The sequence below is a fragment of the Elaeis guineensis genome, chromosome 7, assembly GCF_000442705.2.
Source record: "Elaeis guineensis isolate ETL-2024a chromosome 7, EG11, whole genome shotgun sequence".
NCBI classification, from domain to species: domain Eukaryota; kingdom Viridiplantae; phylum Streptophyta; class Magnoliopsida; order Arecales; family Arecaceae; genus Elaeis; species Elaeis guineensis.
The window spans coordinates 93,680,216-93,703,008 of NC_025999.2; the positions used below are offsets into that span (position 1 = coordinate 93,680,216).

The window sequence follows — 22,793 nt, forward strand, 5'->3', positions numbered from 1 at the left end:
TACCTTGTCTTTAATGTTAAATCCTACAGTATCTTGTATTTCAACTGGAGATGGTGAGTGTAGTCATCTCGAATCATGGTGATGTGCGAATTTGAAATATTGGAACATGTTGATGGCTCTTTCTTCCATATCATCACATAGATTGATTAGAGCATTTGAAAGAGGGCATAGTATTATTTTTTATAATTTATTGCTCCAATGGTTTTCATTTATCTTACTCATGCTTCTTAATTCTCTATTAAATTATGTATGAGCCTGTACTTGCCAAGAGTCACTAAAAATACTCGAAGAAAATCTTTTTCATCCCAAGCAAGAATCACGTCAATGCAAGGTTTCATGTTGTTTATATTTTATTTAAAAATACAATTTATTGTCATTATTTTTATTTGGTATTGTTGGGGAGAATTCTTTGTCAAATTCCACATATTTAAACTCTTTGGACATCAACTACAGTAATTCTAGTAGGCTCATAATGCAAGCCTATTCAAGATTTGAGGCCCCACATCCGCAAGCCAATCTGCAGCTACTTTTCTTCTTGAAATATCAATTATTGTTTGCCTAGAATTGCTTGAAATAAGATCCAAGTTTTCCATGAATAGATAATCGACATTATTTATATCATAGCTCCCTCTATGTCGTGGCTTGTCTTTCCAAGAAGGTGTTGACAGCTAGGTCACCAATTGTGCATTATAGGTTTGGCAATGACGTAGCATGTTGCTTATGTGAAACACTAGTGGGGACTCTAAATGCCGGAACCAAATTGTTCTTCTTTTCGAGAGTGTCCTTTGTTCAGGCAGTCAGGGCAAATGCTTTGGCCTGGATTATTTTCTGATTGAAACATGTCTGGATTATTACCCACTTTCAACTGGACCATGGGTTCATATCAAGTTCGGTCAGCATATTACACAAATCAAACAAGCTTGTGGATATAACTTGTCAATTTTAAATTATGTAAGAGAAAAAATTAGGCTGAGTAAATAATCGAAATCTAAAGAAATCCATCCAATTTGATCTGATAAATATCAATTTTTGTCGGTTGAAAGATTCGAATTGGATTGTGATTTATAAAAAATTTGATTATTCACGGTCGGTTTGATTTCTATATTTTTAATCCGTATGAAATCGAACGCGACCGATCGATATAATATTTTCGATACTTCAGTTGTTTGAAAAATTAGAAATTGACAATTTCGATATATTATGTACTGATTTATGGATGTTATAAAATTATTATATTTTAATTTCTATATAAATTAAATAGTATATTAATTTATGATATTTAAAATCAATATTGGATCAACATTAAAGTCTAAACCGATACATTCCATCCAAACCTATTACAAACCGTTAACTTCAGTTTCAAATGATTTATATATGATAAACGGTCGGCAACAAGTTAGATTTTTTTCAATTCAATTGAATTCGATCGGATCAAATTTTTCTTTCGATCGGATCCAACTCGATCTGTGCTCAGCACTAAAAAAAATTTTTAGTACAACAATCAAGGACCTCAACTTGTCATAGCTCTCAAAAACAAAATAATCTGGAATATAGTCGCGTCTTCGTTGATTTTTTGGAGCCGGGAAAAGAACCCCTCGTTTCAGAATCTTTTAGGTCTAAACAAAACGTCAGATAAAGGAATTATGTAAGATGTCACGTTCTCAAATGCCTTGATGCATCCACTTCCCGTTCAGGAATGCAATGAAGCATCTTTTAAAGAGAATGCAGTGGAAAAAAAAAAGATCTTAAAGTTTGAATGGTGAAAAATAAACTAAAGGTGCATTCAGTTTGCAATGGGAATGGAATCAAAATTGAAAATAGAATAAAAATAGATTGAAATGAGAATTGAAATGATCATATTACTTGTTATATTTGATTCATGATTGAAACTAGAATCGAAATTAGAATCAGAATCAAAATGTGATTTGAATATTAAAAAAAATTAGAATTAAATTTTAAAAAATTAGAACAATTCCGTACTTCCCTCGATCCCTCAACCAAACATCTAAAATGTAAGTCATTCATTTTCATCCCATTCCAGGCCCAACTTATCCAAACTAAAAATGTCCTAAGATAAAAATTATTATGGCATTGGAGTTCGCATGGTGGGCTGGCTCCTTTCTCCTCAAGGAAGAAGCGCAAGACTCATCAACATGGCAGTATTCCCATATTTTTTATTAAGAAAAATTCTTTGTACATCGTAGGCGCCGTAGAAAATTCATCTGATTGATCCACGTAGTCATCAATTTGCAACATGTATTTAATATCTGTAGATCAATTTTTTCATTTAAAAATTTTATATGACGAAAATAATTCTACTTTTTGAAAAATATTATGACATCTTGTGGCTTAATATAGCTCAAGATGTCATAATATGGTCTTGGATATCATAATATAAAAAAATATTTTTATCAAATTATTTTTCAACGCACATTTAATGTTTGTAGGTCAGCTTTCATTTGAAAATTTTGAATGGCAAAAATGCTCCTGTTCTTTAGAAAAAAATTATGACATCCTGTGCATATTATGAACGCATGATGTCATAATGTGGATATCAAATGTCATAATTTTTTCAAAGAACAGGAGTATTTTCATCATACAAAATTTTAAATGAAAAATTGATTTGTAGGCATTGAATACGCATAGGAAAGTAGTGACTATGTAGTTCAATTGGACGAGGCGGTGCACTCCATGTCAGATTTTTTTAAACCGCCCGCGATGCACAATGAATTTTGCTTTTATTAATGGGGGTGGAGGCCCAGGCCCAAGGCTGAGTTTCCGGGTCTTGCCAAGCAAAATTCTTTGTGCATCGTGGGCAGTGTAAAAAATCTGACATGGAGTTCACTACCTCGTCCGATTGATCCACATAGTCACTACTTTGTAACGTACATTTAATGCCTGCAGGTCAGCTTTTTCATTTAAAAATTTTGTATGACAAAAATATCTCTATTTTTTAGAAAAATTATGACATCATGTAGCATAATATACCCAGGATGTCATAATATGGCTTCGGATATCATAATATGAGAGGGGTATTTTTGTCCAATTATTTTTCAACACGCATTTAATATCTGTAGGTGGATTTTTGTTTAAAAATTTTGAATGACGAAAATATTTTTATTCTTTAGAAAAAAATTATGACATTCTGTGCAAATTATGGATATGGGATGTCCATATTCATCGATCTGCAGGTGGATTTTCTACACGCCTCCCCCCCCCCCCCCTCGGGGCGACGGTGCACAAAGAATATGGTGCTCAAATTAGACTATTTTTATTTTTTTTAATCTTATTATCCTAAAGGTGGGCATAGTCATTTACTTTTTTTTTTTTTTGATAAGGATTAATTTACTCTCTTTTGAAAAGAAGACCATTACAACTCGGTGGTCCTCTCTCATGTGAGCGTCGGATTCCTTTGTAGAACTGGGAGAGACTTGAGAAACCCATCAAGATTGGGCGTGAGCACGATGTCACTGGACTAGAGGTGATTCTTTTGCTCCACCACTCCTCTTGCCCCATGCAGCACAATTAGGACTCCACCATGGTATGTTGGAAAAGAACAAACAAACGACGTTCGCACCTTCTTATCTCACTTCTCCCCATCCGACAAGTGAAGGGAATCACTCCGATATACGCATCTTATAATGCTTGACCCCTCACATCCTTTCACCATTGCGCGTGATCTACCTATCATGGACTCCAAAATTTATTGTTCGATGAAATTTCTCTATGGAAGGAAATGGAAGACAAAAAAAAAAAAGAGCAGCAAGCATTACATGCTTGATAGGGGGGATTGCTGAGGCCATCTTTATCAAACCACTCAAGTTCGCATTCTCTCATCAGCAACCGTCCCATCTTGTGTAGACCTCAAGCATAAGCAAAATGTGTGGACTTGGCTGTCGGTGGAAGCAAGATAATGTGATATTTCCAAATTACAACAAAATCTCAAAGGACCTTTGACATTTTTATTCTTCAAATTGTCACTTGTTTTATTTCTCAACAATTGCACGATTGTTGAATAAATAAGTCATAAATTATATAAATTTATTTGTATTTTTTTTTTTCAAACTATAGGTAAAGCACATGTTAAAATATATATAATGTTATATCAAGGCATAGTGATAGCTTAAAGACTCCAGTGGTATTTATACATTCACCATTAAAGTTAAGCTTTTAGGTTTGATTTTAATGTAATTGCCATACTCCGCCCAAGTCGGACACACGACAGACGGCCGCATATTTTTAGAATTTAATCTCCTCGGACATGTAAGACTTGTTTTTTTACCAAAACATAATTATCTCAATTTAATTCAAACAATGATAAAAATATATTTTTTAATATTTTTATTTAATAAAAAAATAAAGTCTTCGTCATTAATAACAAATCAAATAAAGATCCAACGAAATTCAAAATAATATTTTTAAAATAAAATTATTTAAATATAGTTAAGTAAATAACTTTCTAAATCCTATGCTCTTTACTGATCAGTTTTTAGTTCCGTAAGATCTTTTAGATCTGAAAAAAAAAAGAGAGAAAGAAAGGAAGTTTTACGGACTCAGTAAGTTACCAATATCTCTGAGGGATCCAGTATAATTACAAATTCTTTTCCAAACAATAGTAGTTTATAATAATAGACATATAAATTAGCATAATTTTGATATTCAAAACATATCATGCGTACACTAAGATTTCAAATTCTCTCTTCATCTTTGGTGATTACGGTCATGATCAGTCTCATAACAAGATCTAGAAGAGACTAATTTCTGAATATAGAATATCCGATCTATTGACATGTACCAATGATCAATCTCACTGGTTTGGCCCAAAAAAAACTAGTTCTAATTCACATGGCCACGATTAGCCCTGTGATAAGGCAAAGAGATGAGTCCTGAAATCAAATATGTGAATGCATCAACGTGTGCCAGTGATCTGTCTCGACTGGTTAGGCCTAGAAAGACTAACTTTGCCAGAGATCAATTCAGACTGTTAGGCCCAAAAAAAACGTGTTTCTGATGTGTCGCCAACAATCAATCCTGTTGACTTGATCCAAATTATAGTCTAATTAGAAAGTTTTTCTTATGATTTTACCACAACCAATTTTTCATATATAATCATACTTATTTTTGTGACAGTATCAACTCAAATTTTCATATCTTCCAACGAATAATAAAATAATTTTTATTCAAAATTTCATGCATAGATGAACATGTATAATTTTTTTCAGAAATCATGCAATATTAATATAAGAAAATTATCTCTTTTCAAAAATTTGTACCATGCAAAGGTGACATATGTCATGTTTGATCCAACTTTTTTAAATTATTTTTCATGCATAAATACATACTTTCAAACTTTAATAATTAATATTTTATGCATAAAATCTATTTTTAAAGATATAAATATATATAAAAAATAAATCCAGATATAAGAGGAAACTTATAGTTGATCAGATCCAAAGTTCTATAATCTTCTTAATCCGATCTCTAGATCCAATGTTCTTCCGATGATAAGGACTCTAGTACAAACAATTAATAAGTTTCATTAGCCCTAGATTTATGAAAAATTAGATGAATAGAAAGACTTTCAATCTGGCCTGAGTTTAGGTTGATGTTTGAGTGAATTGCCGAGTACGATTCGGATTGACCTAAACTCAATTGGATTTGTTCTGTTCCACAGATAGGTTCTTCAAGAGATCAAATCCACCTCTCTCTCTCTCTCTCTCTATTTCTTAGCCGAACCTAAGGTTTCTTCTTGGGGCTTTTAGAGGGATGATAGGAGGGTAGGAGTTCGGCAATGAGATAGCCAGAGCGGTCTGCAATGGTGACACAGCAACGGCCAAAGGTGGCGATCCAACCACCGGCGCTAGGGGCTCCAAAAGAAAATGAGGAAAAGGGCACTGCCCTTTAAACTATGGCAGCAAAACCACAGACCGAAAATAAAAGGAGGGGAAGGGAACTTATTGGAGACGGTGGTGGCGATGGAAATCGGCGGTATCTCACTCGAAAATTCCTTAAAATGGGTATGTTGGATTTTAGAGAGGAGGGTTAGGGTTTTAAGGAGGTGGTAGTGCTTAGCACGGTGGCACGGTGACTAAATCGGAGATGGGGAAGGAGGAGGAGGATGATAGGGATTTCAATTAAGATTTCGATCGAGAGGTGGAGGTTTAAATAAAAAAGGGATGGGATGAGATAAACTCGATCCTCCTCGAAAAAGGCCGGATTTTGATGATGTGACCTATCTTAACTCCTCCCCCACTGGTCGTAGACCAACGGGAAATATGGTTCCCTAATTTTGGTCGAACACAGCTTCCTCCCTTGCCGCGGTTCCACCCCCCATTTTTTTTCCTAGTTGATCTGATGAAATTGGCAAGGGATGCCGGCTACAGATTGAACCGAATTCAAAGGGACCAATTCTTACAATAATATCAGAACTTGCTTATATACTCATGAGTGGGACTGTGTTCATGAATAGTGAAATATGTGATAGGTTAAGAATTCTGGTAGTACTTATATATTTATGAGTCTATCTGTCTGTAAACTATAAGGTTATGGCTTGGATTTTAACATTCTAGTATAGTTGCCAATCTAAAATGGTTAAAGATGCATCTTTATACTCATGCATTGTTGTTACATCTTGTGCTGTTTGTGTTTGCATGATAGTCTATCAATCTGCTAATTGTACTTGGACAACCCTGCCATTTGTGCTATACCATTTTCTTTCAATGTAATTACTAGAATGTTCACGATGGATATCAGTCTCCGATTAAATATCAGGATGTGAATGATTGTCGAATGGAGCACATTCTAATGGTCCAAATACAATATCTAAAAATGATATCTGATCCGTTAACCCTCAATGGTATTGGAGTGTTGTATTCATCCATTAAATTCGTCCATATGGTGGAGAGGAGGCTGTCTATGAAGAGAAAATGGGTAGTTCAAAGTATGTATTTTTAAAATTTTACAGCGAAATAATAAAAGATTAAACATTTTAATCTTCTAAACATATCTTAGATCAGATCTAAACAACCATTAAGGATCTATGATATAAAAAATTTATATATAAAATCTGATATAAAATAGAAAACTACATCGATCATATCGATGCCTTGAATCTGATCTAACGTTTAGATTATGTCGGTAGAGTTCAGAACTCATCATCTTTTCATGGATCGATGATCTCCACTGCTGGTAAGCATGGTACAAAGCTCTTACTGATGTCGAGCAGCCGCACAAGTTGTCCGGCCTCTACAGATCATCCACTCAAAGCTCTGATTGGATCTTCCTTCGTGAGAGTGCTAGCTCGCGTCGAAGGCTCGGATGGCTGATCCAAGCTCCTTTCTTCAAATCTTCCGGACTCTTCCGGATCAGAAGATGAAGCTTTACGAGAAGGTGGTGGTGTGGAAGATTGGACAAAACTCACTCTTGTATTTTTCTTCTCACAAAATCTGGAGATGAAACCCTAGAACCCACAGCTCACGCCTGAGAGGAAGAACACTTCCTCTGTTTCTCATGCACGGAAGCCCAACCCACTCTCAACTTTTTACGTCTCTCTCTCAGATTTCTCACGCTAAAAATCACTTCTAATCTCACACAAAACTGATCCTCTTTTAAGGTTGGCGTCCTATGGAAGATAAAGATACGAATAACGTAGTTTCGGTTCAAATTCAAGTGTTAGTTGATTCTTATCATCAATTCAAATCAAATTTAAATTAAATTTTGAACCAAACTTTATCTTTATCTTATAAACTCAGAGAGGGGTCGACCAATATCAGAACGGTACAAAAAATCTCACACAAAAATACTTTATGCATGGAGAAATGTGGTGGCGTGAAGAGGAGAGTCCAACTCAATTTGGACTTTAGGTTTTCATTCAAATTCAAATCAATTTGAACTCAAATTTAAACCAACCAATTTCTAATTCAAAAAGACTCAGATGAGGATGTGGAAAGGCTTCTAGGTATGAAAAAAATTACGTAAAATATTTTTCATGTGAAGAATAAGAGGGCGCAGATAAAAGAGGTACAAAAAATTTGAATTCGAATTATTTTTTTCATCCAATTAGATTCTTAACCCAACCAAATTAGGTTAAACCCAATTGGATTATTAAACTCAATCTAATTAGGTAGTAAATAGCTATGATCAAATTCTAATCAAATTAGAAATTAATCAAGCTCAAGTCTTGATCATATCAGGAATCGAACATTCTTAGCGATTAGGTCATCTCATAACCTAATCGGATCAAACCAAATTGAATCCAATTCAATTAGATTCGATCCAAACCTCAATGTTCAATCAAATTAAATTAACTAAAAATCTAATTACTAATCAATCCTCCTATAATTCACCAACAATTAGCGAATTGATTTATTACAATTTTTGCATAGAATTAATCATCAATCGAATTGACTGTTTTATACTAGAACGATTTTTAATTGTTGATCAGCCATATAATCAGTCAGAAACTTCTTTTGAGTGTGATCCCATAGATTCGAACCTAAGCCAGTAGTATGAAAATAATATTTCTATACCAATCAAAGTGACCATCTAGCAATGATATCCGACGTCTGGATAGATCGAAAGATTGCAAAGCATCATTCAAGAACTTATTGGCATATGGTTACCGTATAATTCATCCCTTTGACCCAAATGCTCAAGGTGATCTAGGGTTTAACTGCCAACCCTAATATGGTCATCCACATTATATTTCAATTTTCAAAATTCATCACATAAATTATCCTGATCAAGATTTTACTGAATTGAAACACACTGATACATTAACTCCTACTTATTCGAAGGGGTCAATTCTATCTTGACTCACATACCGACTTCGTAAATACTTGACTATGCCCAGAAATATTTTATTACTGAATTTGAAATTCAGATAGTTCGGCACCAAAGCATAGAGAGTTGTTTGCAAGTTACTGTGGTGATCTCAGGTTGGAGGGACACTTATACCCATATCCTTTACGAGCTACTCTTGACAGCAGAGTGCTCAGTAATTGATCATGTTCAGTGAGATGTACTCCTACGTCTCACTTGCATGCCATGCCAGTGTGTCCACATTCTTTGGTTAAGAGGACAACCAACGTACATGACACACAATGACTTATACTTGATATAACTATCGTCCTAATAATAGTATATCATTTGGTCATGAACTTAAGGTTTAAGGACTAAACGATATATCCTCCTATCGAATCAAATAGTCTTAAGGACTTTATCAAAATGAGATGTACACGGTGATGAGAAAATTAAATAATATTATTAATTCAATAATTTATATATAATTATAATGATAAGCACAATCGTCAACAAGCTGACGATTGACTTTGGGACACAATTTCCAACAGTCTATTCATCCAAACTCAACTCCGAATCAAACATTCTCTAGTGGGGGTCGGAGCCTTATGATTATGCCCAGAGAAGGTTGATGCACCGAATCACCTCCTTCCAACTCTCATTTTTTAGCAAAAAAAAAAAAAACTAACATATTAACCTCATTTGCTGTTATTTAACTGTAAATGTACCTTGACATTATAAATTTATATACATCTCAATACAATTGCATATGGCATATATATAAAATTTTGTTAGTTGGAAATTTTTAAAATCTAGAAACATTTTTGTTGTCCGTTATCTACATTAATTCCGAAATTCGACTGTTCCATCATAATATTTTTTGTGTGTGTCGAGTAATCCGGCTGAACCTTCCGAAAAGAAAAAAAAAGATCTTCAATCGACCCATAAGCTAGAAATGGATTTGCATGAGCTTTCAAAAGATGCAGGCTGAACCAAAATACTTTATTTACGTAGAATAATATTCCTGCAATCCAGACAGATCTTTAAAATTCATTCACCCCCCCACATCCGATGAGTCCTGATCCAAAGTTTGTGATCATGGCTCTACAGGAGGGTGTACACTAATCACTGTTCTTATACAGTCGAGAACAGGAACAACAGGGAAATATATATACATATTTCCTGCCTCCTGTCCATCAAATAATAACCATTGTTGCTGGAAACCAGGACATGACACTCGAACCATGGAATAAACCCATCAATTCGGACGGCGTTGGTACCATAAGTGGCATTGGCCGCGCGTGCTATGCCGTCAGTCCAGCTGTCCGTCCGTATACACACCAACACACGCTCCCCCTCGGTGGTCCCTCCTTTCTCCTCCACGCTGCAACGAACGTTGTCATCATGATGATAACCTCTCTCTACGCTACGCACATGAGCCAGGGCTCGCCACGTTCCCCACTCCTCCCACCTGTCCCCCAGATCTGTTGGGCCCCACCCCGGGATCCAGGAGCACGCGCGCTGGATCCGACGGCTGTCCTCCCCACGCGATCTGACGGAGTCCCGCTTCCCAACGCCGCCATCCGACGGTTGTCATCCGAACCCCTCCGGGTTCCTTTAGGCCGCCCAAATAGTCGCCGGTCGTAGCGGCACGCCTTCCTCCCACGCCGCGCCTCATTTCTTGTCCGTATACATTTTACATACTATTTAAATAAAGTCTTTGTCCGAAAAAAGGGAAAAAAAAAAAAAAGCAGCAAGATTTATACGAGAGTACCGCTCGTAGATCTGCGCCTGGTATTCCAGTTTGGGACGCACCAGCCCGCTCACTTCCATACACCGATTGTCTCCTCGACCAAAGTAAAACTAGAAAGCCCTCCCCCCTTGTCCGTATTTTTCCTCTGTTTTCTCTTCGATATCTCACCTTCTATTCGTCCGGAAGTGGAGTGGATCCCAGCTTTCAAGCGCTCCCTCCCTCAGGTGTGCTCCCTGTGTTGTGGTTTCGCTGGGATTTTATTTTGATTAGGGGGATTCTTTTAAAGCTTTTCTTGGATTAACAGTCTGTTTTTAATCTATAGCTGAGCAAGTTATATATGCATCTTTGCTGTTTAATCTGATTAAAAAGTTTATATTGGATGACGGTTAAAGGAGTTAGAATCGGACGGTATGCCGTGGGTGTCGTGGACGGCCAACTACTATGGGAAATGCGTACGCTTCGTCCTGCTCTCTTTCTTTTAATCTCTATCGAATTGATCAAGTTGATATTTTTGGTCATCTGTTTTCATGCATGGCTTTTGAGGCGAAGTATGCACGTTTAATTTTGCATGCAGTGGAGCAGGTGGATATTGATCATCGGGGGTTCTCTGTTTTCCGAATTTTGAACATATCGGTTTCAGGAAGTTAGAATGTACGTTGGCGTCAACCTGAAGATAAATCGGACAGTGAAGAAGGCTGGAGACGTCATAATGAGCGTTAGAATGATCGCATATTATCAATTGATGCAAGTTTGCCAGGTGAATGCGAAGTTTAGTATCACTTGTATCGAACTTGTTATTTCCTTTTTGCTAGATTATATGTGTGGAGTTATGTTTTTATATGACACGATTGTAGAAAAAAACAGAATCCAAAACTTGTTATTCTATCGTGAAGTTTTTCACCTGTCTGAAATGTAACTACGTAAGGATTTTTCCTTGCCTTTGGTACTTCTAAGAGGCCGACTACAGACATCACCACCACCTCCATATCTAAGTCTTCGTTAATTATGTTCATCATCTTTAACAACTAGTGGACATATGTTAGATTCCTTTTTCATCAAGCATTCATATAAAATGGAAGAGTTGTAACGAGTCTTCGTAGATTGTAGATCCGGTTGATACATCTTTAGCTTTAGTGTTTCATAGATTGATGAAATTTATGTGGTCTGCTTTTTTCTCGGCGATGTGGGTAGTTCTAAACCATATTTTTCCAGTTCTGCCAGAGGAAAGTTAACGGGAATGCATTTTCAGAATTCTTATGTTTTGCTGCTCTAGTTCACTGCTAAATTAATATATTTTGTATCGAGAGATACTTTGCATCTAAATCCTTAGGTTGTAGACAATTTATTTTATTCAATTCATAACCATGTAGAAATTTATGTGTTCTCTGTTTGTTAATTATGCAATTTTTGTATTTCTTTCCGTTTGGGTTCTCCTTTATTATTGTTTTCTAAGTCTGAAAGCTGCAGTACCACTTACAATTTTCTATGCCAAATGGTAGGCTGAATACTTCCGCCAGTTGCTTAAGCCTGTCACGTAGATTGAACTCCTAGTTTGAACATAAGTTGATCTGCAGCTCGTGAGCACCAGCCTTTTTTCTTTTTTTTTTTGGCTTCATTACTTGATCCATCACAAAGAACTCTCTGACGAAATCAAATCAAGAAGAGATCGGCCTCATGCAAGATAAACTCTTCCTTGTTGTTAGACTCAGATAGCTACTCTGGCTGAGTTGTTTGATTAAAGAATTTCACCATTTCCAACTTAATACCATCAGATCGTTCTTACCAACAGCAGTTAAATCCGGCCAAGGTTAAATTCAGGGTAGATCATTCTGATTAACAGCATCGTAGTTGTTCGACAAGATTTGGTAGGGACCTATGCAGAGAGATTCGAGATTATTTTCTAAGAAGGCCTCCCAATCTCGTGGTTATGAAGTGGGCAGTCATGCTCTTGAGTCCTCTGCAGGTGCTTGCTATGCTGATGGTGCCACAGCGGTCCCTTCCTCTGGCCAAGCTCTGACAGGCATGAAGCATCATGAGTTTCCTGGGCCGCTTAATGGAGTTGAGTTCCAACCCTCTGAAACGTGTCCTAAGAACTTTGTCATCTTTGACCAGACATGTAACAAAAGCCGGGTCATGTTCCACCCTTCCTTGGCCCACAATTTTGGCTCTTCGAGCTTTGGTATCGATGGAGGTCATGCCCATGAAGCTGGCAAAAGTATCAACAAAGATAATGGCAGCAAGGGAGAATATCACTCTCCTTACACAGAGGACACAGAAGACATCGATGCATTGCTGAGTTCAGAAGAGGAAGAAGATGATGATGATGTGGTCAGCACCGGGCGGACTCCGGGCAATTGGGGAGGCACTTCTTTTTCAGATGGAATGAAATGTACCAAGTTCAATTCTACTAATGCCAGCAGCAGCAAGACTAAAAAGGAGAAAATGAAGAAGATGGTTAGAACACTTCGGGGAATCATACCCGGTGGTAGAGACCAAATGGATACACCTGCTGTTCTTGATGAAGCTGTTAAGTACTTGAAATCCCTCAACGTGGAAGTGAAGAAGCTTGGAGTGCAGAATTTTGACAGCTGAGATGGCACGCATTTGTGGTAATCTCACTAACAGGAAATGGAAAATCCTCTAAAAGCATAAACTCTCATGATGCTGTATGTGGGTTGTGTGTGTTCTTTATGCCCCACATATACTGTGGCTTTATGCTTCATGATGAGAGCATGGGAGGAAGCTTTATGTGCCTATTGGATGGGGATATGGAACGGGTGGAAATCTGCGCACCTTCTCTTTTGTGCTGGGTCTTGGTATCGCACAGGCGGTTTGGGTGCTTTTTGTGTGGTTTTGTACTTATAAGGCTATGCCTTTTCTCCTCTTGCCCCCCCCCCCCTCTTTCATAGTATGGTGGGCAATGCTTATATGATGTTATTATTCTGTATGATTCTCTATTATGTCGGCCAAACCACTTTCTTTAACCTTTAAGACCACATCTTTTTAGCAGCCAATCTACTATATGAAATTCCCAACTCTAGTTACATGTGTCTGCCTTTTGGAATCTCATCTCTATCTTCAGTAGTTTTTTATATTTAGGTGATGTTTAATTTGTGAACATGCGGCTGACCCAACTTGTTTGGGTTTAGAGCTTGGTTGAGTGCCTTGAGTTTTTTATTTGTGGGCATGCATTGTTTGATGCTGCTGCTGTTGATTTAAGGTGCTGTGATTTGTCAAGGAAATGTGTGGTATAAAGGACCAGCCTTCTTCTCCTCCTGTGACAAATAAGCCTTCGTAGAGACACCAATGATGATAGCTGACCTCGTAGCACCCACCCTTTGCTTTTTTTTTTTTTTTTTTTTTTCTTGCTTTAATGCTCAAAGTCTGAAAAAATAAATGCAAGGAAAAGCTAGCACACGATGCATTTGAACTGAGAGCAATGATGGCCGTGGTTTCCTTTTGGTCAAGCCTTTGGATCAGCATGTCACGCGGTTTTTTTCACATTTTTCTTGGTAGTCTTTCTTGGGAGTCCAATGGGCAACAAAAGCCTGCCATGTCATGAGGAGGCTGTGTCCCACTTTCCTGGATTCACTGGACTGAAGCTTTTTTTTTAATTTCCTTTACTTATTCAGCTGGTGAGCAGCATACCTCTGGCTAAACGAGGGAAGCTGTAGGAGGATCGGTCCAAGAAATGACCTTTTTCCATGTTCTGTGGCTAGTATAGATAATTTGCTTCTGGCTTCAGTTGTTTTAGATTTCTCAAGCTGGCATGTTGCTCCTTTCTGAGATGAGATTGGTCCCAAATTGGAATCTGCACTGGCATAAAGTTTGCAGGTTTACTCTTGTCAGGATCCTTCATTAGTGGTCTTTGGCTTTTTGTAATTTATTAAGAAGTTTGCTCAGAAGATGATTTTGATTCCAGCATGCAAGTTTGGTTACTGGCCAAGTGATTGGTAAAAAGGCTGCAAATTTAAGTCGAAATGTTCTGTCGGACAAGCCTAGCTCAATTCACTGGTCATCCAACTGTGCTTCAATTCCTGCTTGCATCTAAGCCAGGTCACAATGGTCATGTGGGCTCACTGCGTATGACCCTTGGATAACTGATAATCATACGTTGCCATCAAAAGACCCAACTTTGAGAAAGAGATTACTTTTGCATGTAGCCAGACCTCTGCCAATATGGAATTGGAATCCTTATAAAGGACTAGTGGGCAACTGTCCCAACTTTACCAAACCCCCTTGACAAACTTGGATTCTCATATCAAACCATTCTTATTGTGTTTGCCGCAGTTCTATGGAATCAAACCATGCATTTATTTGTTAATTAAGCCCTAACCACCTATCGCCTTGATCGAGTTAATAATCTGGCAGTGCTACAGAAACAGATTTCAGTGATCATGAAAGTTGAAAAAATGTTAAGCCAAAGATTCTTTATTTTGGTTCATCAAAAATGAGAAAAAAAAACTTTATTTGCATCAGTGAAGCTTAAATCACAAGTTACTTACATAGCGTGCATCTCCCACTGGTTGGAACAATGGAATGTCATCTTCTACTTTAAATGACGTGCTCCACGATGCGGCGCATGAAATGCATTTTTCCTTTATATTCAAAAGTTTCCCACTCCGTGACTCAGTCAATCCTGGTGCAATTATTAAGCTTACATCAATTAGAAATCCCTTCTATCTTTCTAGTACCGCAATCCATAGAATACATATCCTCACTATTCAATGCTTGTGCAGGTCTAGCTATCTGACCTCATCAAAATTGACACCAAAGTTTTATATAATTTATACAGTCAGTCATCAGCTAAAACCTGCTTCTAGGCTTAGAATTTGGGAGCTTGGGATTAGGTCTCATGCCATTTTCTCTTCCAGTTTATTCAAAGTGGCTAATCCATCACAATGGAGTTCCCGTGCATGCTATATAACAGTTGGGAAAAAAGTGGTGGTCCAATGTGCTTTCAATAATGACGAGGCAGATGGTGGGAAGATGGCTTTATGCGAGTGCGGAATGGTATGGCTGAGGCACTACTTCTTGCTGTTGGCCATGGAGCTGTGTTTTAGACTTGGCTGAGCTGCTTCCTGCCTAGTGCCAAACTAAGTATCTTGTAAAATTTAAAATTCGGAGGAAAATACTTCTTGGCTCCACTTTTTTCATTCCCTCACCACAGATGATATGGTGCCTGCCGCATGGCATGCAACACAGTGCCATCCATCCCCAACCACACAACACATGCATATATGGAGTGCCACAGTACCGTGGAAGCATAGCTTAGACATCAAGAACAAATAACATGAACACCAAAATTCTAAGCTCAAAAATGGTAAACTATTTGGTCATAGTCTTTTAATTCCTAGAAAGGGAGTTTGAGTCCCAAGGAAAACTTGAAGGCAGCGGAAGATGGTCGAGCCCATTCTGTATTCTTGATTCCACCTCAATTGCCTGATTGTGAAATGGTTGCCTCAATATACTCAAAAGATTTGTGCAGCTTCTTACCAAAAAGAAAGAAAAAAAAAAAAAGGTTTGTGCAGCAACCAGCAATACAAAATTTAAATAGCTGTGAATTGCTCATGAGATTAAAGAATCCTAACTTAACTCATCACAGAATGGCAAATACCTGAACTCAGGCTTTCTTGCTATTACATCAGATATATAGCACAAGAATTCAGGATTGCAGAGAGCTATGTGGATATGTTTAGAGGACCTCTAACTCGTTTATACAACTTTTACAAATCTCTAGTACAAACATATTATATAATTTGTAATATCTTGATTAAGCATATACAGAGAAATTTGCTTCATTCAACAGAGGAATTTACCGATCAGCAAGTACCATGCAGCAAATCATGTTTCCATCAGTGTGCATATTAGTGTAAGTTGAACAAAATCAGTATATTGTTGTGCCTTTCATCTGATAAGCATCCTCATGAAGTCTGCCATCATGACTTCCAAGTAAGGTCGGCAAAATGAATATTTCAAAATTAATGGAGAACTCATGCCCAAGGTTAATCCAGAAAATCTCAGCATCTGACCATAGACAAATCCTTGGATGACTGTTTCATTTGAACTATAATCTGATTTGAAGGCGCAATTGACGGCCTTGGATAACTGTATGGAGTTCCTCAACAAACATCAAGTCATTGAGGCACTGCAGTAGCTGTTTGCCACATAATCAATGATCCCATGAATGGAGCAAAGAATCAAGCAAATGGTTTCTGACTGCAGGAAAGGAATCCTGTACTTGTGCAGTGTAAATTCTTGTTAGAAACAATACTATGCTCCAAATGCTGAAAATAGGAAAAGTCATAAGTACCTTTTCCAACCGTGTTGGGTAACATGGCGCTATCAATGGACATGAGCTGTAAGATGTGATCTGTTGTTGAAATATCCAAACAATATTATGCTCCAAAGGCTGAAAATGGGAAAAGTCATAAGTACCTTTTCCAATTGTGTTGGGTAACAAGGCACTGTTGACGGACATGAGCTGTAGAATCTGATCTGATGTTGAAATATCCATGCAATGCAATGTACACTGAATGTTAGAGAACAATGGTATGCATACGAAATACACAAACACCCAACAATCACCAGACATCATAATCAACAAGCATCATGCTGCAATAAATTTCACGATAGCTACAGAAGCAAGCTAGTGTACAAATGCTTTTTCATCATACACCATATGAAAAGATTCTGTTCCACAAAAGTTGCTTCAGCCCATACTAACAGCACTTGGGCTGCCATTTTAAAAAGAACAAAGCACCATTATTTCATTTCCTTTTACTGCACCATAAATGCAACTCCTGAATTTATCTGATGGAAGTCAAATCTAGTTCACTATATAAGTTAAACTTACATTTATCTTACTATGGCAGTCCTCTGCTTATATTCTTTCCATAGTCCAACACACTGCCTTGATAACAATGTTTCTTCATAACATACTAGAAATAGAAACAACACCACCTTCACATTAACTTGGCATTTACGCTGCGGGTTGGGTCAGGACAATGTAAATCTTTCAGCTGATGAGAAAATTCTGCCAAACCTACTGAAATGAACAGAGAAGTACCGTGAGATAAAAAAAAAAAAAGCTTCACTAAAATCATTCCATCACTTCTAAGGTTATTTATCTACTTGTCACAGTAAGAGCACTGGAAGCGACTATCATAAAGAAACACTGGAAAAAGATGCATGTGTAGATAACCATCATGGTGAAAAGGACTACTTTGGGGTGGTGCCATCATGGTGCTCTGGCTTTCTGCCATCACATTTCTTCATTGCTAATAAACAGTTTATGAAGAACCATGAATTAAAAGCATCATATCTATTGCAAGGAAACCAGAGGATATTGAAGCACTGGCTTTTGAATCATACTTCAGCAGTCACATAAAAATGATATTTGTTTTCACTTGGCTTTCATAACTTTATTATATTTTTGGAGCCTTGTATTTTTCCCCCCACTTTTGACGTTATCAAACCTTTCAGCAAGGCTTGGACTTTAGCATTCAATACATCTTCAGTGACATGGCCTCGTCCAATGCAGACAAATGTGTTTTCTAGATGTTCTTGCTAATCCTCTAGTTCCTGCTATATTGTGTTCCGAGCTAAAAGATCATTAGGCTGTAATTTAATGCAACCTTCATCATGTGGTGCCCATCAGATAAAGGCATGAAGTTTTTGATTCAGTAATCTAAATAGAATTCCCTAACCATATGCCAGAAATTGATTTGTGCAACCTTCTCAAATACAATTCCCAGATATAACTGATTTAGAAAGCTTCCATTAATGAATGTAGATAGAGCATATCAATTTTTTCCATCAGCACAGAAGTAGGCAAAGACCACCAACCTGAAGGCATTTAAGACCTAGTACTTTATAGATTTCCTCTTAACCATATGAAGATGATCAAGTAACCACTTCGACGTGAAGAGTATTGGAACACTTCTCAAATGATATGTTCTATATCTTCTATAGGTTGTATCTCGGGTATTCAGCTATGAAGAACAAAGTTGCATGGCAAATAATTTGAATGTTGTAACTTCTTATGGAAACACCTCCACAGGACATATTGGATTTCAGGATGCACAGTCACTGGCCAAATTCTAGTCCAAACAGCATTACAGCAATCCTTGTTATCCTGCATTAACTGATGATATGCAGTATTTGTAGTAATCTTACCTTCACGTGCAGATGATCATAACTTATCTTTGACAGCCTTTCAAAGGAGTTGGTATAAATTCAATCTCATCTACAGTATTCTCCTTTAAGAAGGAAAATGTTCAAAAAGCCATCTTAAATCATTTATTCTGCCATAGTTTTGATATTACTTAACACATCTCTCACATTACAAGGTATTGATCTTCTATTCAAAGGTCTCCAATCAGCAAATTATCTTCCACTATCCTAATTCTCTACCCAAAGACCATGTCTAATGCATCTTTTATCAGCCATGGGTTGCTATATAGGACGGTAAATGCATAACGAATGTAATATTAGCATTTCAGTTGACTATAAAATTAATCAAGCACTCATCCATCACCTCTAGTTCCTACTTCCCAAAGTTTTTTTTTTTATTAACTGTTTTTCTTTCAAATGCTACGTGGGCAACTGTTCTAAATAAAAACCTTGACAAGATATTTGAATAACAACTTCCCAGTGATTTAAAATTCTTCTGCTTTGTACTGGTTAAATACTGACAAAGATTGGATTCCAAATATCTCCAACCACTGCATATTCAAAAGTAATAGAGAATTTTCTACAAACTCCTCCAGTAGGGGATTAGAGTAGTATATGTTTCCGCTGATTGTTATCATGGCCTTAATCCAACACATAAATTTCTCCATTTAAATTATTTGTATATCAATTTCTAACAAAAGTAATGCATAAGATGATTGCGGGAAAATGCTTTGGTAAAATCAATGTAAAGAACTCATTATAGAATTCATATTGACTAATGGATGATATTGATGGATGGAAGGAAAAGAAAAAGATACATCCACAAATATCGACTAGTTTAACAACTCAAAGAAAGCATGTGCTACAGGTACATAATTCTCATTTTACTATGGGCAATGGCTTTCATAATTTGGAGATCACAACATTGGCAGCCAATGGAATTCCATGGCATGCTTCATCTACATTTGACTCTCCATAAAGCAGAAGCTGCAGATTGTACTCTGGAGAAAAAATATATACTCAATTTCAGAAATATAACTATTTGACAACTACAATAAACTTGTATTTTTAAGCATATACTCTGTCAAACATCTGGGTTTGCCCCCAATGATTCACAAGAAAATTATGTATCACTAGCAATTCAACTGGCAACACATATTTATCAAATACTGGGGACCACTTGTTAGCGATAGACCATAACCAACATATAAACAACTGTTGGTAAAACAGATAAGCCTTTTTGAAAAAATTATAGTCAAAATGCTATGTATTTTCTCAACTAATCATTTCAACTTCAGATATGAATAAAAGCGTGAACAGAAACTGTGAAGGACCTGACAATCTCCCTACATAGGACATTAAACATTTTCTATGCAATCCAACATGTCATCAAATTCAGTTTCTAAAATCACATTACTACATACATACATGTATGCACAAATTCCTTTATCTATCATACATAATCAAAAAATAAAATTACTAAACAAGTAAATCACATGACCAAAATATGCCTCATGCGGGACATGTTTGAAGTATACGTAGTCTCTTTTATTATCTCTTTGTTTTTCCAAGTGATTACATAGCATAAATGATTTTTTTTTTGACTTTTTTACTTTCCATCTTTTTCCCCTTTCAATACATAACGTGAAAAATATATGGGCTTTGACTGTCATCTGAAGCAAGCTTAACCATTCCAAAAAAAAAAAAAAAATCACTATAGTCTCAAGCTACAATGGTTGGAAACTCCGAAAGCCCATAACATTACATACAGGTAACAGAGAAACTGTTATCACATATGATTGATGCACCATTGTTTTGCAGCAGTTTGTCTGGTGAACTTTGTAGAGAAACAACATCTACCAGGACAGAAGTAAACTGAGAGTAAATTTTACTTTATCACAAATGCCAACATAGTTAGTATGATTTAGACAGACATATGCAACAACATAAAACAACATTTCAACAACCAAATGCTTATTTGTTGTGATTTGCTTGTCTACTTTTTATTATATTATGAAAACTGGTTGTCAATTTTATTGCATACAATTCAGTAGAATCATGAATTACTTGTGAATAGCTCCACATCAGCTCTCACTGTGATTGCATAAACAGTTCTCACAAAAATAAAAATAAATGATAAGAGTCCAATTGATACCTTTTTTGCAGCACCTGGGCTCCCTTTTCTATGGACAATTGATGGCAGGCTCCCATCAGCTTCCCTGAGTTCTTCCACATCTGCAACATGCATCAAGATTTGCTTGGGCAATAAGAGTTTAATTGGCACCTCCTCTGCCTGTAATACCAACCACGAGCTTGGGCAATGGGGATCGTTCCACAAGATTGGGCTATATAGGGAAGAGGAGAGCATGTACCAAGATGTCAACTTGCATGAAATTACTCATTAGAATTGTTAAAATTTTTATTGATTCATGCATGTGTTCATGGAGACAATGATCATATCATAGATTCCCATGGGGTAAAATGTTGGTTGAGGGGAGCTGCGATGCTATAGTTGGCTTCACCACAGATTATGCTCAAACTTGAGCCACATGTTGACAGTGAAGGTCAACATTTTACTCTTTTGCAGCACAAAACTGGTAAAATGTTTGAAAACTTTGCTGTAGAATCTTGCTTAGAACTTCTTGATCCTTTCATAATACATAGAAGCCACAGTCTCCTGTCTTTCTCCTTATGTTCTTTAGCCTGTTCATATTTTACATTTAAGTATTTTATTCTGGAAAAGAATGATAGGAAACTTGCTTCCAGCTCAGTTGGACTACAAAATTTCTAATGCTCTGGTCTTTTAACAATGATATCAAAAAAATGTAAATTACTCCCAGAAAGTGTAAACGGCGAAGCCATAGGTCCATTAAGCATAACTATCACGAAGATGATGGTTGATCTTTCTAAAAGTTTTGCTTGTGTTGTTGTTCTTTAAACAAGCAACATAATCAGCAAGTCCACAATGAATTCCCATAATCATATCATCGTTGCCTCACATTATGGGCTTGGCAGATACGAAGATATTGGCAACAACAATTTCAGTTTATCGTACCCAGGATAAAATGAGGCCATGGAACCAGACATGAAACATAAAACTAACAATCAACCAAAACCATGCCCAGCCATCACAAATCACTCTCTACCAAAAGTTCAAATTATAACACATTCCATAATGCAATGGAATCAAACCAACTAACAAACACACATTTTGATTCAAAGAACGAAAAACAGTTCTTCTAAAATGATCCATTTAACTAAAAATCACGATCTTTTTTTTGTTTTTTCGCATTTCCTCGCGGAAAAGGGAAAAAGTTCTAAGAACCCTCAAAGTTACTAACCCTAGATCCAGAAAAGGATCCATAACATCCAAGATGCCAGCTCTGAGACATACCAAGGAGGAGGATCACCAGAGGTAGCCAGGAATCTTGATGCGGATGAAGAGCATGCTCATCATGTAGGCGATGACGATGGCAGAGATCCCGAAGGAGGCGAAGGAGATGCGGATGCTGTGGGCGCGGTTGCGGTCAAGGGAGAGGTCCATGAGGATGAGGCCGACGCCGCCAAGTACGAACATGAAGCCGGAGGAGAGGCCCTCGATGATGTACTGGCCGTTAACGCGGCCGGGGAGAAAGACGACAGGGCGGACGGCGCCGGTGGAGCGGTCCTGGGTGCTGCCGATACCGGGGGGCTCCACGATGACGTCGTAGACGAGGCCAGAGACGACGGCGAAGTAGGTGAGGAGGACGAGGGAGAAGACGGTCATCGGGGAGGGGAGGGCCAGGGAGGAGGGCAGCTTCACGCGGAGACGAGGTGGGCGGAGGAAGCCGTAGGGGAGGAAGCGGAGGAGGTGGAGGATCGGGTCGATCGAGTCGAATTCCGACGGCGAGGAGGCCGCCGACGCCGCGGCGCCGACGCTAGTGTGATCGGATTTCGGTCGCATGTCTCGGACTCCGACTCTTCCTCCGCGATCTGTTTTTATTCCGGCGCTGGACCCCTAGGGTTGAGCAAATAACCAAACCCGAAAGACACCACCCAATTGAGCTCAATAAACAACGGTTTCAAT

The 22,793-nt window shown here is 37.5% G+C and overlaps 2 protein-coding genes across 10 annotated transcripts; one reads left to right on the forward strand and one right to left on the reverse strand.

The window, feature by feature from the left end:
• The first annotated feature begins 10,512 nt into the window (after positions 1-10,512).
• LOC105032190 (transcription factor bHLH144) lies at positions 10,513-13,602 on the forward strand. 2 transcript variants are annotated; one of them, XM_073260227.1, is made up of 4 exons: positions 10,513-10,776; positions 10,875-11,004; positions 11,127-11,309; positions 12,052-13,602. In XM_073260227.1, exon 4 carries the CDS (start codon positions 12,428-12,430, stop codon positions 13,142-13,144), a length of 717 nt encoding a protein of 238 aa, XP_073116328.1. In that variant the 5' UTR covers positions 10,513-10,776; positions 10,875-11,004; positions 11,127-11,309; positions 12,052-12,427; the 3' UTR covers positions 13,145-13,602. The 2 variants fall into 2 exon arrangements, with proteins under 2 accessions (XP_073116328.1, XP_010904869.1); XM_010906567.4 differs by having other exon boundaries at positions 10,945-11,004.
• A 2,557-nt stretch (positions 13,603-16,159) lies between these two features.
• On the reverse strand, positions 16,160-22,769 carry LOC105032191 (uncharacterized). 8 transcript variants are annotated; one of them, XM_029260957.2, is made up of 6 exons: positions 22,122-22,769; positions 20,883-21,072; positions 17,409-17,600; positions 16,991-17,050; positions 16,866-16,911; positions 16,160-16,787 (listed from the first exon to the last, which is right to left on the reverse strand). In XM_029260957.2, exon 1 carries the CDS (start codon positions 22,668-22,670, stop codon positions 22,134-22,136), a length of 537 nt encoding a protein of 178 aa, XP_029116790.1. In that variant the 5' UTR covers positions 22,671-22,769; the 3' UTR covers positions 16,160-16,787; positions 16,866-16,911; positions 16,991-17,050; positions 17,409-17,600; positions 20,883-21,072; positions 22,122-22,133. The 8 variants fall into 8 exon arrangements, with proteins under 8 accessions (XP_029116790.1, XP_029116787.1, XP_073116332.1 ...); XM_029260954.2 differs by having other exon boundaries at positions 16,866-17,050; positions 20,883-21,020; XM_073260231.1 differs by lacking the exon at positions 17,409-17,600.
• Between the last annotated feature and the right edge of the window lie 24 nt (positions 22,770-22,793).

What these genes read in the sequence shown, in the direction of transcription:
- LOC105032190 (XM_073260227.1), top strand. Translation starts at nt 12,428, where the DNA reads ATGCAGAGAGATTCGAGATTATTTTCTAAGAAGGCCTCCCAATCTCGT.
- LOC105032191 (XM_029260954.2), bottom strand. Translation starts at nt 22,670, where the DNA reads ATGCGACCGAAATCCGATCACACTAGCGTCGGCGCCGCGGCGTCGGCG.